The 16,838-nt window shown below is 37.2% G+C and overlaps 1 protein-coding gene across 1 annotated transcript in view; it reads right to left on the bottom strand.

The window, feature by feature from the left end:
• LOC140147386 (uncharacterized) overlaps window positions 1–16,838 on the bottom strand; it is a 45,359-nt gene that overhangs the window by 20,501 nt on the left and 8,020 nt on the right. The window contains exons 8-19 of the mRNA XM_072169164.1: window positions 14,735–14,803; window positions 13,078–13,183; window positions 9,016–9,153; window positions 8,158–8,295; window positions 7,155–7,324; window positions 6,060–6,153; window positions 5,765–5,818; window positions 4,930–5,031; window positions 3,459–3,587; window positions 2,700–2,834; window positions 2,160–2,288; window positions 1,401–1,535 (exon numbers count right to left, since the gene is read on the bottom strand). Coding sequence (XP_072025265.1) covers window positions 1,401–1,535; window positions 2,160–2,288; window positions 2,700–2,834; window positions 3,459–3,587; window positions 4,930–5,031; window positions 5,765–5,818; window positions 6,060–6,153; window positions 7,155–7,324; window positions 8,158–8,295; window positions 9,016–9,153; window positions 13,078–13,183; window positions 14,735–14,803 — 1,399 coding nt within the window. The remainder of the gene's footprint in view (window positions 1–1,400; window positions 1,536–2,159; window positions 2,289–2,699; window positions 2,835–3,458; window positions 3,588–4,929; window positions 5,032–5,764; window positions 5,819–6,059; window positions 6,154–7,154; window positions 7,325–8,157; window positions 8,296–9,015; window positions 9,154–13,077; window positions 13,184–14,734; window positions 14,804–16,838) is intronic.

Here is a 16,838-nt window from a genome sequence, read left to right as displayed (position 1 = left end):
CGTAATCATGGTTTTACTTACACAACACAAGATGAATAGGTTCACTGCTTGAACTATTTATTGCACACATGCTCTTCAATATCTCACCTCAGTCTACATAACAAAGAATTGCTTTACACGTGCTTTTACAAAGATAGTTATGAAGTCCCTGCCTTACGACTCTGGCAGTGTGAGGTGAAGCCCTATCTTGAAATGAATTGAACTTACATTCTAACACCTGGGATGAATCCGTTCTGTAATTATTGCCCATATCAAATTGTGAAACATTTACATTGCAAGTTATAGCATGTTTGCATGAGATCCTCCTTGCGCTTGGAAACTGTCTTCAAAATCTTCTCTGCACTTCTCCATAGATTCGTGTCATCCAGCGATTCTTTACTATGAATGCACGCTGAAGTGTGGAATACTGTGGAATACTTTTACCAGGCCTAACCTAACCTACACTGTCAACAGTATAGCAATTCTGCCACACCATCTACTTAATAGTAATCTCAATACTATAATTTAAATTACAGCCCTGGAAGGTGTTGATACACAAACTTATTTCACCCCACCTAAATTATTCATTACTCTCAATCAACCAATAAATGTTGATTAGAACATTTATATTTATTATGAATGAAGAAATAGGCAAGGAAAAATTAAACATTTCCATGATTTTCAAAATATCATTCTCACAAGGTGTTTGTAGTAAAATATAGCTTTGAAAATGGTGCGCTACTGATCCAGCGTTACGATGAAAAATGTAAAAGCACCTACTTTCCTTTAGAATCATGTAACTTCTGAACAGAGTGTGCTATCTTTATGATCTAAAATTCTTAGAGAAGATAAAACTACTATAATTACAAATATGTAAACAATTTACCCCACACTGGTACAAAAAATAGTTTAAAAAATCGGTAAAAAATGAAAAGTCGTCGGTACCAATCATTTTGATACACCCTGTACATGTGTAGCTTGTGATACAGCAGAATGTGTCAGACAAGAATACAAGAAAGTAACTAAGCATAGTGCACTCAAAGTTTACAGTTGTGGTAGGGGTTAATAGTTGTTTTTGTTGTCAAAAGAGGCTCATCTTCAACTACTCTTTTACTTGTATCACATTATTTTGAGAAGTGATCATGGGCAGGTCACCTAGCTAGACAAACAGATGGTCGTTGGACAACGTTGATTACTAAATGGATACCAAGATATGGTTCAAGAAAAAGTTCACCTTTCACTTTGACTTGATCCCTGGTATACGGGTACCTGCACAAAATTACCTGAAAATCCCAGGATTACCCTGCGCTCATCAAATGATATCCAGTGAACTTGAATAAAGCTTAAAATCAAAATAACACTGCCCAAATCATTGCATACTATCCAATGAAAAAGTTACCATGTAAAAAGGTAGTTCATACCTCCTGATGTTGCCTGGTCAATTCCTCAAGACTTGCTGCTTTCTCCTTGAGTTGTGTTTCTATTGTAACCAGTTGTGATTTTAACTTTTCCTCACTTGATGCTTTGTCTGTTTCCAGAGTACCTATTTGTGAAGTCTGCAACAACAAAATTAATGCAAATTAATAGTTTCAAAATGGTTACTTTAAGTTGAGTTATTGAGTAAAATTAACCCAAAACATTATATTATCAATCTTGTTGAAAAATATTAAAGACGACATGCAGAAATTGGTCACCAAAGACTTCCAGTTTATTTGCATATTTATAGTGATTACCATTATATTTGTTCACCAATTACCATTGCAATGAAATGGCTGGAAACAAGGGACAAGAAACTCTTGTGTGAGTAAAGTTTAATATATACTTGATCCCTTTACATGGAAGCGAATCGCATACATGCATGCTCAATGTACAAAAACGATGTCCCGCTTTAGGTAGTCAAGATTAAAAAAAAAAAAAAAAAACATGGGTACCATACTGAATAGCCAACAGGCACCACTTACATTACAGAAGGAATAGCTTACATAAAATCTGGCTTATGAAACGTAATTAACTTTTATGATCAAAATATATACTTATTGATTGAGCAATTCTTGCAGCAGTTATATAATCCATCCCATTATTGTAAATTATAATTCTTGGTTTTCAGGAGATGTAAAAATAAATTGAAGGTATCAAATTTGTCACTAATTGTCATCACATTACACTGAACCAATTCCTACCTTGTGTTTTATATCTGTTTCTAGTAAGTCACATTTATGTTGTGAGGCAGATAACTGCCCTTGTAAATCCTGCACCCTCTGTTCCTGTTGACTAATCCTTTCCCTACCGTCTGCTAGTTCTTTATGAGCCTGGTATAAAAATAATATAGGTTGATTAAAAAAAAATGTTAACATAATGACTGATTCTCATTTCACTCATATGAATAAAGGTCATAAAACTACAAAGCCTGAGCATTTCAAGAAGATCCAATGTTGCATATTGAAGAAGCAAGCTTGCCAAAATTATTAACACCAAAGACTGATGGGTACCAAAAATATTAATACTGCCTGTGTGCTTTAAAAGGTAAAATTTACTTCATTTTGCTTTGGTTAAGATTAACTTTCCTATTTGACTCACATGAAAAAAGGTTGCAATGATATCCAGCATGCAAAGCATACACCCAACGAAAGGTTTCTACATTGGAAACTGTGCACTACATGCACAGTTCTTAGCCAGTATTGCATGTGAATATACATGTATAAATGATGCTGCTAAATTACCTTGTCTACATTTTCCCTAGTGGTCTGAAGTTCCTTTTGTTTTTCTTCTAGAGCACTCTGAGCAGTTCTTAGATGACTTTCTAAATCTGTCCGCTGAGTGGCTGCCGATGTCTCTTGAGCTAACATCATCTCATTCTGTGAGAAAATAACCACAATGAAAAATGCGCTTTTGAAATACTTTGAATTTATAGATTTAGCTGTGAGATCTAACAGGATATAACCATAGAGAATAACTAACATTACATTTGATTATACAAATTTTCACCCAGATATGGCAGTCGCGTCAACATATTGAAGCAGCTGTTTCGCTCGCGCATCTATGCGGCGTCTTGAAAAGTGTGCATGTGTATACCAGCGCGTTGAGCAAATGTTAGCGATTTGAGGCTGCGCCCAATGAAATGCGGACTGACGTCACTGCCATATCAGGGTGAAAAATGGTATATGTATGAGAGCAAAAACTGGTCTCGTTCTAGCGGAACCGCCCCTCTGGCCCCTTAAATCTAGTAGATATATACAAAACAAATTATTTACAAAACAAATGATACAGTATTTACTCAAGTGGAATTAACACCTGCATCCCAACACCAATGGGCCCACTCTGGCCGTAATCCAGGGATGTATGGATTTCATCAATACATGCTTGGGCATTGTAAAAGTATATGATGATAATCATCTAAATTTTGAAAACTGCTTCCGTTGGCCTGATTGGATCAGATTGTGTCATATTATTTCAATCTATTTGCTATGGTAACAACTCACCTTAGTTTTAAGTTCTACATCTAGTGCTACAGCTTTCTCCTGACTAGCCGACAACTTACTCTGTGTTTCCTTCAATAAACCATCAACCTTCTGATGCTTCTCTGTTAAACTACCAAAATCACTCTTGCTCTGTATAATAAGGAAAGCAGTAATTGAATATTATTTAAAAAATATCCTGGCTTGTAATATTATTGTTATATGAAAATATAATTGTCATGATGTAATAATTTTTTTTATTTATAACAATTCGGTCAGAGACCAGGCTAGAACCCAATAGTACCTAATGCACTAAATTAAAGGGTGGTCTAATTACACTAAACACAAAATAAAGGGGCAGACATAAAAAGGAGAAACCAAATGGATGAGAAAAAACAAATTTATCATGCCTTAAACATTGGAGTGTCATCACTCCAAATAATCTTGAAATAAGATCAAAAGATTTCCTATCCATAAAAAAGATCTGCAAATGAGCTCCAGATTAAAAATATTTAAAAGAAAAATATTCCTTATACAACTAGGGTGCTTCAATTAAAACATTTTTCAGGAAAATGTATGCTACATGTAAAAGATTGGATTGGCCCAATACACTCGGTCGGACATCCGGGAACATTGTCCCCTTCGACCCCTATGCACAAGCGCGCGCATAGCAACCAGCTCGAGAAAGGGGAACTGCACATGCGCACACTGGTTTTACAAGGCTATTTCCCCTTTGTGACGTCAGCCCGACCAAGAAAATACAATCGACATTAGCTGCTATCTGAAATAGAAGTGAGGGTGTTCACTCTGGAAAGACAATTCCGCATAAATAACCTAGCACCAAAACGTCAACAGAAACACACATTGTTCCATACCAACAAGAAAGTGTTTCAAGAACCCATGCATGAACTATTTCTCCTGTGCATGTGACCGTAAGCCTACAAATTCACAAACTGTGAGGGATGATCAATGCTGGTTTTTTTTCAAAAACTTTTCCTTTAGAAAAATAATTATCAATCATAAATCATGTGGTTTTATTTAAAACAAAACAAAACTCATATTGACCATAAAAACAGCCGTCTCTCAACACGCAATATTCAAAATTTCCAGACACTGAAATTGCCTGGGACAATGACGTCCAAGTATTACAATGAAGGCTGACGACAATTGAGCACAAATAACCATGAGTCATTGCCATAGATAATTTTGGCGCAGGAATATCGCGTGTTCAGATCCGGCTGTTTTATTCGTATATGGTCAATATGAGTTTGTTTTAAATAAAATCATGTGATTCATTATTTTTCTAACATATAAGGCAATAGGCATAATGTAGTAATTGCAGTAGATTGTAGAAAGAGGATGTTCATCTAATAGAACCAGACATGGAATATCCAGATAACATCTAGAAACGCTACCTAGAAACAATATCTACAGATACCATCTAGAAAATCCAAGTTCCCTATATTATTCCCCTCTTGACCTTTGACCCACTCACCTGTTGTAACTGTGTGTGAAGGTCATCCACTTGACCCTGATATGTTGAAGCCTGATCTTCTTTACTCTTCCTCTCATCTGATAACTGTTCTTGCAAATCAGTCTGACAAAACAATTAGTTGAAAAATAGCTTAAATACAAGTGTCATATGTTTGTTATCCCAACAACTGAAATTGTTATAGTTTGATCAGCTCATAATCGGCGGGAATTGTTAGGCTTTTACCACTGCGCCGAAAAGTAGACCCATGTTAAGAGTGATATAGTTGGCCTATCTGATTGATTTTGTGCATGTTAAATAAAGTAGATGGAGTATAGGACTTTGAATTAATAATTTGTGATACTTCTGGTGAGATGTTACAAGACAACTCTCGAAATAAAATATATTTATATTAATCCGCTGATTACGAGCTGATGAAACTATACACGTGCTATGATAACTTTAATCCTGTGGCCTGTTAACCTTTTTTGGAACTTTCATAACTATATAATATAATTCAAAAGAAAATAAAAAGTTAATGGAGTGCGCCACGTCACATATGTACATAGAATTTTTTGGACAAGGACGGTCGTTATTTGTAGATATCAGAATTGATTCAATTGCTTGACATATGAGCAGGTAGTATCTGTCTGAACTATGACTGACAATTTCCAAACATAGATTATGCATTGCAGTAACATGCAATGCAATGAATACTACTTCCACCTGACGGCAAAATCATTGTTGGAGTCATCTTACCACTTTACTTGATTTAATTATAGAGCTTTTTTTCAGTATACAAACATGTAGTAATGCATTTACCATAGTTTTGTGGAATATGAACAACAAGTGTACTTACGTTTTCTTGTTTAAGTTGCTGAATGGCTGTATTGGCACCTTCTCCTGCTTCAATCTGTACAAATTTATAAATAGGAGTAACTCAGTAACCGTCTAACTCATTAATCAGAATGATATCAGTTACATCTAATGTAATGGTAAATTAAATATTTCTTTCTCTTGCCAGGTGTAAAATTCTGAATTTCTTTAGCAAAGCAGAACATGTGGACCTGTACGATCAAGACTATAATACTCGTTACTGGTTTCAGTGTGTAAAACATAATAGTGTAGTTGCTATTACAAACTATGATAATCACCTGGACCAGAAGGTTTGCTCTCTCTTCCTCCAGTCTTGTGGCAGCCTCTTTTTGCTTCTTCAAACTGTCTTCTAACTCCAACATTTTTGAGCTCCTATAATGACACGAAGGAATAAGAAAAGTTTTGATTATAGTGCACCTAAACTGCCAAGGGTTACTTACATTAATATTACGTACTGAAAGCTAATAAGAAAGTTAAATCAGCATGATTTTGGTTGTGATGTAACACATACCTTTTTCCACAAAAACAATTGTGTGTGTGGGAGTGGGGTGAGGGTGTGTGTGGGAGGGGGAATTGTCAAATTGTTTTTTAGACAACAATTTATACTTACCAGTATAGACTAATTAATATTTTAAAGTACACACTTGTTGGTATATCCCACACCAGAAAATCAGCTTCATTGTGTGATGTTGCAAGAAAGTATCACTATATATTATTTTTCCTGTATTAAGATTAGGGACCCTCAACCCTTTTCCCTTCTTCTTGAGGTTTCTACAATAATAAACTGGTAACCATGCTGGCAATCTTCTTAATTTCCTCATATGATGACTTGCTTCATCTAGTGTCTGTGGTCACAGATTATTTGTGTGGAAGGAATAGGAGCCCTATCTGGTCATACCTACCCTTGTGATGCAATTAAGTTTGATATCTGCAAATAGGGATGGGTCTCATTAATAAAAGCAACATCACATGCGCTGCTTTAGTTCGCATTTTATGCTTCATTGATTTTTCGGACTTTATGTTGTCTGTCTATGGCATTCATAGAATTTGTAACCTTATAAATATCGAATATTGTATTTAAGCTATAGACTTGTCTGTAACCTTCAAATGGGTGCCACAACTTTACACGCTTTGCGTTTCTGTGGCATCCACATCTCTCATACCACATTATTAAAATATTATTTTGTAATATTAATATTGATATCTCAATTGTAAATTATTTGGCATTGCATTGTTACTAATTTATTACAAAATGGTTTTTTTTCTATATCATGTTATTTACATGTATGTGTGTTGAGATGAAAATAAAACTGAACTGAACTGAACTGAACTAAAAGGGACCCAATGAAACACATATAGCCACACCCTCTTACTTGTTTTCTATGGTCCTAGCTTGCTGCTCCAACTGCGCTTGTTTATCCCGTAATTGACCTTTCAAATCATCATTATTCTCACTCTCATGCTGGTACTGTTGTTGTAGCATACTGAGTTGTGTTTCAAGATCACTCAGTTGATCTTCTTTGCTTCTACTTCCTCCTTCAGCCTGTAAAGAGTAACAAAAAACATGGTACAATACCAGGTAAAAATTTTATTAAGGTATTATCATACCAACCTTTATAATGATGGTGTCCTCAGATCCTTACAATGATAGGTATACAGAGTGTGGCACAGGGTTCGGGTACTCAGCTTTGGTGCATGAGAAGTCCTAGGTTCATATATGTCACACTAGAAACTTGCCGGGGTATTGATTCAGAAATTTCAGTCTGAATTTCATCAGCAATTTATGTAGATGAAATTCAGACTTCCACTTTTCCCATGGTACAATAATTAGAATTGGCTAAATAAACCATGAGAGTACTCTGTCTTTTAGAGGGGATGTTAAGCTATTGATCCCGTGTTCAGAGTAATATACCTGTACATATATCTCAAAGTCAGTTTTAAAAAGATCATATGCAAATGAAGTATATATAGCCCATTTGGCTTCTTCAAGGCTCGAGACAGTGGCATCCACCTGTGATTACATACATGTACCATCAAAGGTGATATATCTGTAAGGCACAATCGTCTCGCGCCACATCACCGCTACAAATACACCCCCCTTTTATCGCGCATGCATCACACATAGATACTACTGTCTTGAGGAAGTGAAATGGACTAAGTGTTTCCTTGGTATTTTATCACAGTACAAAAACACCTTTTGCTGCAATTTTCCTGTTTCCTTCTCTGCTGGAATAATACCGTAAGACCAATTAAAACACACTGATAGCATTCTCCCAACATCAGACGATGATGTGACTCCCATCATCCCAAACAACAAAAGACGGGCAGACATAAACAACCATTTAAACATGACCAATATACAACATGTATCCCTACCTTGGAGCATTGTAGTTGTAATGCAGCTATCTGTTGTTCCGCCTGTCTCTGCTGGGATTCACTGGTCTCTCTCTGTTCACTCAGCTGTTTCTGTAACCTCTCAATCTCCTTCTGCTTCTCATCACCTGAGGTAGTAATCTACAAAATGGTATAAATGATGGATAAAAACATGTTCTACTTCTTAAGATGTCAAGGGTGTGACCCACTTTATCCTGCCAAAATGCAGAATTTGGTATAAGGTGAAAATGCATATTTATCTCATAACGCCAGAGAATTTCAGGCCTGGATAACAAAAACATGGTAGTTTGGTGGTTAGCACCCTGGAAGTTGTGTGCTATGTTCGATGGACCACATTGATATACACATTTTTGCTTCTGGAATCTAAATCACTGAAGCAACATAACTCAAAGAGCTGCAAACTTATGGAATAACTTATCACCATCATATCGTGTAAACCTTGAAACTCTGTCTTTGCATCAATTCAAGACATGCATCATTAATCCTGCTAAATCATAATCATTTATTTTATATTGTATGTATTTTTAGATTTATATCGTTCATGTACTTGGGATGCATTTATTTTCTTTCATACTTATTATTGATGTTTTTGTATACATTTTAAATATCATGTTATTTTGTAAATATTCTGTAATAATGTTGTAAATATCATTGTATGAGGGCCTGCTTGGAAAGCAGTGCTTGCCACTGAAGCAGTTTAAATCCCTCAATAAATATTTCACAAATAAAATTAAAAAAATAAAAACTTAAGAATAAAAATGGTTGAGTAATTGGCTTTGATTTGCAGGTTAAAAACACCATGCAACCACCTTTCATTTAGCATATTTGTAAATCAATTACCTGGTTAATCTGCTGCTGTAAATCAGCAACCCTTGCTGCATTGCCTTCAGCATGTTGCTGCTGCTGTTGCTGACAGAACTGCAATTCTTGTTCCATTTTCTGTTTACTTGATGACTCTTCTTCCAGCTGTTTCCTTATCTGTATCAAACAAAGGAAATGATCTCAATTTGGCCATGTAAGGAACTATTGCTTTTTAAGGGCTCTGGTAACAACGTTTGCACAGTATTGTTTTGTGGGACATGAGAGCACATCAGACATATCGAATTGTATTCTGAATATGTCCTTGAATGTCCTTCTAATATCAAATATCAAATAAATTGAAAATGAGAGAGAGAATTGGAAGATTCTCATTTGCACAAATAGGAAAGTACTGTTTTCCCCCTTAAGACAGACAGGTACTGAAAAAATGTGCTTGTTAACTTTCCAGGTACTATGAAAACTAGAATTACGCAGTTTGTAATTAAGGTGGCCCCCACACATGTGTAAATAACAAAGGTTTGTAAATATAAATATGCAAATTATATGACACAAAACTATATAGCACAGCAAGCCACCATATACTATCACCATACCAAGTTGATCAGTTATTCAACAACTCCTCCTATACCTTTGTACAGGAGCCAACCGTTGTTAATCCGTGATGAATCCACACTTTTACTATAGCGTATACGCGAACGCGAGCGAGACTACGCGTTACGCGAGAGAGCGTAAAATTCGTAAAAAAGTAAACCACGCAGACGACGCGGCCGCATCGTTGTTAAACGGTGATGAACAACGGTGAAACATGATTGAATCCCTAATTGCGTTGAAGTTGGAGAGTGGATTAATGAAAATGTAGGCAAAATATGCAAATAAGCTCATTAATAATCATAAATATGCAAATTATATGACACAAAACTATACAGCACATCAGGCCACCATATCATATCACCATACCAAGTTGATTGGTTATTGCGTTTAAGCTGCAGAGTGGATTAATGGTTTTGCTTCCGCCCGGACGTACAGCCAAACAACCAGGCAGACAAACAAACAGGCAACCAACCACCCATTTGGATAACATAAGCCCCATATCAGTTCGGGGGCACTGCTAATTCAAAGACGTCTCTGATATCAAAGACGGGTCAGTGATTTCACATACGGGGGTCTGTGATATCACATACGTCGTGCTTTTTTGACATTTCGGGGCTAGATGCAGCACATCGGCACGAAGGTGAATGTATCAGAACATGCTTTCCTATGTTTAGAAAATATCTATCTGTGCAAACATCATATCTATCTGTGCAAATTCTGACAAATGGACTCAGAAAATACTTAGATTGCAAAATCGAGCCATTTACGGCACAATTCCAACGTTTTGAAGTAAAAAATCCCAGTTCATGGGGGGAGGGTGAATATTTTGGCAAGGCAAAAATGAGGGACAAGGAATTTTTTGCCAGTCAACGAGGGGAAGGGAGCGATTTTTTGGCACGCATTGTGGCGGCACACTTGCGGCACCTTTTCAAAAATATTACTTGGGGAAAATGGTAGGCCCCTACGGAAACGTTCAGGCCTAACCTCGTGGCCTGACTCTTCTTGTACACGTGCATGGGATGAATTTGGATAATTATGGACACTTGTATTTTATTAATAAGGGTGGGGTTATGTTATGATCAGGTGGCTCAAAATAGATCAACAAATTACGGTAAACCAGGCGCGTGCCCAGGGGGTGGGGCTTTGGGGCCTGCAGCCCCGGTCTTAAAAAGAGGGAGAAAGAGAGAGAAGGAGAGGGAAGAAGGGGGGAGAGGAAGGGGAGTGACAGAGCAGTGGCATAGCCAGGCCCGTACGCATTATTTCTTTTCGGGGGGGGTGCTGATTTTAAAAGGTGGACTTTTTCCAGGGGTGCTCCGATTTTGTAAAAAGTGGACATTCCCAAAACTTTGGACTTTTTGACTAAAAAAGCATTAAAAATACCTTTTTTTTTCCTTTTGCCCCCCGACACCACCCCCCCCCCCCCCTGCGTACGGACCTGGGCAAAGCTAGTGGGGCAGTAAGGTATATAGACAGTGCCCCCTAAAAAATCGAAGGGACGGAAAAGGGAAGGAAAAGGAAAAGGCCTACTTTTTCGGTCTAATTTCCCAAAAATTGAAAGAAAGAAATATCCCGAAAACTGAAAACAATATAAAATAATACCAATACCGGGACGAAAATGTTACAAAAACCGGCACAAAATATTAGCAAAACTGGGATGAAAATTTTGTTTTGCCACAGCCACCCAGGCTCATTTCAATGTCCGGGCATTTTTAGGCAAAAGAAAGGCAGAAAAGTGGAAAGAAAACAAGGAAGAAAAGAAGAAAAGTACGTTAGTCATTGCGCATCATATATATGTTCATGCTTGAAATTTGTGACACGGAAATCGCATCCACTGGAAATCCGTTCTAAAATACATAATTATTATGCATTATCATAACATGATTATAATGGCCTATAAGCTATGCTTAATCATGATGGTCGGAAAAATAAGTTAATAATAGGGACCTAATGCAAAATGTTGCACCAAATGGCATTTAGTTTGAGGATAATACCCCCCCCCCCCTCACTCACAACTCGGGTCCGTTGAAATCTATTATGCCGAAAATAATACCAATAAATAAGTGTAAACTTTTACACAAAATGACTTTATTGTGCCTTTCATTAATTTTTTTGAAAAGTTCTCCAACTTCTGAGAGAGCACATCCCCCTCAGGTACCCTTCTCCGTCAAAAAGAAAAGGCTAACTTGCAAGTATCCATATAGGCCTAATTGAGCAGGTTCATACCCATAACATTTGCGGCCCAGAAGTCAGGTCCGCAGGAAATTTGTTATGAATTACAGGCCTATCTTTCATAGATATATGCCTATAGGCCTATTATAGCAGATCCCCCTCAAGCACCCCTTGCGTTAAAACAAAAAAAGGCTACACTTAGGCTGAATTGTAGGAGTTATTGAGCACAGTTAAGTATGCCTGTTCATTTAAAACTAAAATTTGCAGCTCAGTTGGAAATCTGTAAAAAGTATAATATATGCTCCGAAAATAACCAATAAACATGTTGCACCAAATGGCTCCATTTAATTTGGGGCCTTCACATTGAAAAAAATGTTTAATTCGGAGGGGTGAGGGGGCACATCGCCCCTCAGACAACCCTAGCGGCGCTGCCACGCCGATGTTCAACATTTTGAAATTTTGTTCAGTTCAGCCCCCGACGGTCTCGGAATCTAGAAACGCCCTGTAAATAATAACGATGATAATAATTTTAGGAAATAAAAATGTTTTAATGAAATAGTGAATAAAAATGTTTCTAGTTTCTTCTTGGTATTGGTTGAAATTGTTTCCATGAGTCGGGGCCTGAACAATTAATTTACTACTCCCCATATAATGTTGCAGTTCAAGTAAATATACTCTATGAAATATTAATGTAAAAGTTTTGGTGCATTCATCACCACATGTTGAGTTTTGATGTGTACGGAGAAATGAAAGTCTGCAAAATGTCGTCGAGGAAGCAAAGTTATTCTGCAGCATTTAAGCTCAAAGTTATGAAAAAGAGCAACAAAATTTCTTTTAGCATTCCCCGATTTCTCACGTTTGAATATAAAGAGTGTACCCTGAGCCTGCGCTTTAATTTATGAATTGGATAGTTAAATTAGCAGGCACTCAACTTGGGCTAGCTACAACCCTGATTAGGCCTACTCGCAAAATTATTCCCGCTGCGCCGGTTCACGTTCACTAACATTTATCGTTTGCGGCTGGGTTTTGAGACTAGGGAGTATGTGATTTATGAGACGTCTCTGAATTATGATACTGTCAGGTGTCTCGGCACTGAAGAGTCTTTGATATCAGAGACGTCTTTGAATTAGCAGTGCCCCCGAACTGATATATGTGTGGGGGCCAAAAATCATAACATTATTTAGACAACACTCAGAATTCTGCACTCACAAAACAAACATATTAAAAACATGAGCAGTCATGAGCATCCGATGAAATCATAAATATAGAGCTATATAATCTTAACAACGTCAACTTGACAATTTCAAAGTACTCTCATCTCACCTGTACAAGTTCCTGTTCAAGACTACTTATTTGTGAGTGTTTCATCTGAAGATCTTCCTGTAAAGCACTGCTACTGCCACTACTGTTCTCTAGACTAGCTTGTAACCTGTCAAGAAAAAAACATCACACTCAATGGGCTATTCCAGTTGAAATCCACACTACCCCTGTGGAAGATCAAGCTAAAGTCTTCCACAGAGGGAGTGTAATTTTCAATAGAATAGACAGTTGGGTGACTTCTATTTGAAATACGCACTCCAGTTGTGGAAGATATAAGTAAAGCCATAATACAGGGGGAGTATGGGTTTCAAAATGATTAACCCTGAGGAATTATATTTGAAAAACATACTCGCCCTGTGGAAGATATTTCCAAAATCTTCCACAGGGGTAGTGTGGATTTCAACTGGAATAGCCCAGTTGACAGGTGGCAATTTCTTTCTTGTGAATTTATTAAAAATGACTCTACTTTGACTGGTTTCAGTAGATTTACCTGGTGTACGTATACAAGTAAGCCATAATGTTAAGAAATGGCAAGCTGTCAACATTTTTCAAGGCATGACAATTCACAATTTTAAAAGCGGACCTCTTTTAGTAGTGTCAAGAAACTTTTGCAAATAGCCCATATTGTATAAGGTAAATCTGATTATCATTACTACTGTCAGTATTTTTCAAGCATGGCAATTCACAATTTTAAAAGTGGATCTCTTTTGCAAATTGCCTATTCTGTCGGTCCGTGCCACGTCACTTCAGGTTGATGATGCGACTCACGGTCGAGTGAAAACAAGTCCCTGATTCGATTTTTGTTGATGATTTCTGTCATTGGTGTTATGTAAATTTCGATCGCAAATAGTCAGTGGAATCAAACAACCGTTTCTAAGTCTGCAGAGTGGAAGAAACTTACTTGATTTGCCGTTTTATACTGACAAACTTAAAATTAAATTCCATGGTCGAGTGTCTTTTTTTCCGAAATTGAATGTCACTCCAACAACATCGCTATGTAACCTCCTCCACAGCCGGTTTCTGATGTTCATAACAAACCGTGAGCCACATGCAGTTTGGGCCTGAGACTAGAGATAGCCCGGATGTTGGACCGACAGAATATTACATAATGTCAATCTGATTATTATTACTATTTATCACATACCCTTCCCCCTTAACATTATTTCCTTTGAAATTCATGATGATGAAATGTTTGTGCATTCATGCAACAAAAATTATTCTTGCATTCCATTGGAAATATAAGTAGGCAAGAGTGATGCTACACTTCAGCTATTTAACTAAGGCTTCCCACTTAACCCTAACCGAACCAAAACTCGCAAAAGCTCACTGTGAAAAATCACTGCGCATGTATGCATTCCACGTGATGCGGTGATGCAATCAGCCTAAGTCATATGTACCCAGGGAATCGCCAGCCAGGCCAGTGGAACCCCCAAGTGGCTACAAGTCGGTGATCTTCTGCGTTGCATGCGAGGGGTCCTAGGATCAAATCCCCGGGGTACCAAGTGACCATCTTCTCTCTTTTTTCATTTGTTTTCCCCTTCCGATAGCAAAAAAACCATGGGTCCGGTTAGGGTTAATGCAATAGACCAATAGCCAAACCCTCTACACACATAGTTCAGGAATATATAGTATAACGATTTGACTGTAAATGCCACATTACCTTTCAACTTCTTCCTTCTTTGGTGCCCTTACCAGTTGGTCCCTTAGGTCACTCAGCTCAACTTTAGACCTGTATATTAGCATGAAATTATTAAAGATATGTTAAATCCATAGATTAATAACACATAGCTTGGAATATTTCATGCCTGTGAACTCTAATGCATACTTGAATTCAGCCGATGCCGATACAGCGTTCAGACCTGGTGACATTGCTTATCGGAGTGTACAAGGAGCGCTCAACTTGTCAGAACTTACGTGCAAATTCTCTTGTGCACACTTGTGCTATTAGTGCTATTTTTGAGTTCACTAACGCAACGCACCCCTTACTTATCTTTGACCCCATATGTAACATGGTTAAATCTGTTATCTGCCCTTTTTAAACTGAATGTAGAGAGCTCTTCTTCTTTGGATATGCATAAAACATCAACATCACATAAAATAATAATAACCTCTTTCAGTACCCCAAGTGTGACCTTCAACCACAAATCAAGTGATGCGAAAAAGAAGATTGGTTCTCAAACAAGATTAAAATCTTGATTCTTTGTCTCTATAATTTTGGGATTCTTGGGATTCTGCAATTTGCTGACAAATATATCCTACACACAAAGGATAGTAGTAACTTTTATGTGATGTTGATGAGAATTTGATTTTTTTACCATCATCAGTATTTCCAGGGGACATAAAATGTACAATTTTGTAAACATTCATTTTAAACTGCTCAAGGTACTCACAAATTAGAAACTGCTACAATCTGTTCAATTATCTATGTGTGGTAGTGTAGTTAATGTTTGATGGAAATAATAAAATTATTACAAGATTAAAGTCATAATGTACGAAAAAGTAGGTAATGGTGAATCCAACGGACGAGGACACAAAACACATCAAGGATCAATAAATGATACAAGAGGATACCTTGAATAAGAACAACAGGAAAGAAAAAAGCAAGGTACACCAACTTGATGTGGGGAAACAAGTAAAATGCAGACTAGACAGTATGCAGGGGGACACAAACAGCAAATGTAGGCAGAAGAAGTAGGCAAAGTTCGATAGCCAAAATTTACCAGTTCCAAGGCCCACAGAAGTAAGTGCTGAACCTGCAAAAACAACAAGGATCAATGGTAATACAAAACTGCACTAGAACAAGTGATGAAAATCACTGTGCATATAAACAGACAAGCAACCAAACATCCAGAGTAGGCACAAAACAGGCAAAGTTCGATGGCCAAAATTGCCAATTCCAGAGCCCACAAAAGTGTCAGGAAAACAGTACACTGGAAGTGATGAAAATCACTGTGTACATAGCAGTCAAACACTAAACAGACAAAAAACAACCGACGTTTCGAGCAGATAAACTGCTCTTCTTCAGGGACAGACAACAAAATATAAAGCAAACAACAAAAACTACATGCTGTAGTTTAAAAGCAATTCAAGTCAAAAATTGAAGCCAAGTTCAAATTGAAATAAGTAGCAAACAAAGACAGCAAACTCAGAGCAAAATAAGTTGTGTCTTCTCTCATTAAGAGCAAATTCACTACCTTATTTGCTCATTTGCTCACTAACTTATTTTGCTCTGAGTTGTCGGTTGTTTTTTGTCTGTTTAGTGTTTGACTGCTATGTACACAGTGATTTTCATCACTTCCAGTGTACTGTTTTCCTGACACTTTGTGGGCTCTGAATTGGCAATTTTGGCCATCGAACTTTGCCTGTTTTGTGCCTACTCTGGATGTTTGGTTGCTTGTCTGTTTATATGCACAGTGATTTTCATCACTTGTTCTAGTGCAGTTTTGTATTACCATTGATCCTTGTTGTTTTTGCAGGTTCAGCACTTACTTCTGTGGGCCTTGGAACTGGTAAATTTTGCATCGAACTTTGCCTACTTCTTCTGCCTACATTTGCTGTTTGTGTCCCCCTGCATACTGTCTAGTCTGCATTTTACTTGTTTCCCCACATCAAGTTGGTGTACCTTGCTTTTTTCTTTCTCATAATGTACGATCTTATAATATGAAACCTGATTTTTTGGCATATTTGTAATGTTTACACATGTCACAACTTGCACCTAAATGGAATCAGCCAAATTTGTTGTGTTTGTAGGTAAACAGAGCAAA

Source organism: Amphiura filiformis, chromosome 3 (assembly GCF_039555335.1).
Source record: "Amphiura filiformis chromosome 3, Afil_fr2py, whole genome shotgun sequence".
NCBI lineage: Eukaryota > Metazoa > Echinodermata > Ophiuroidea > Amphilepidida > Amphiuridae > Amphiura > Amphiura filiformis.
The sequence above is the reverse complement of the archived record's forward strand: the minus strand, read 5'-3'. Positions and strand labels throughout refer to the sequence as shown.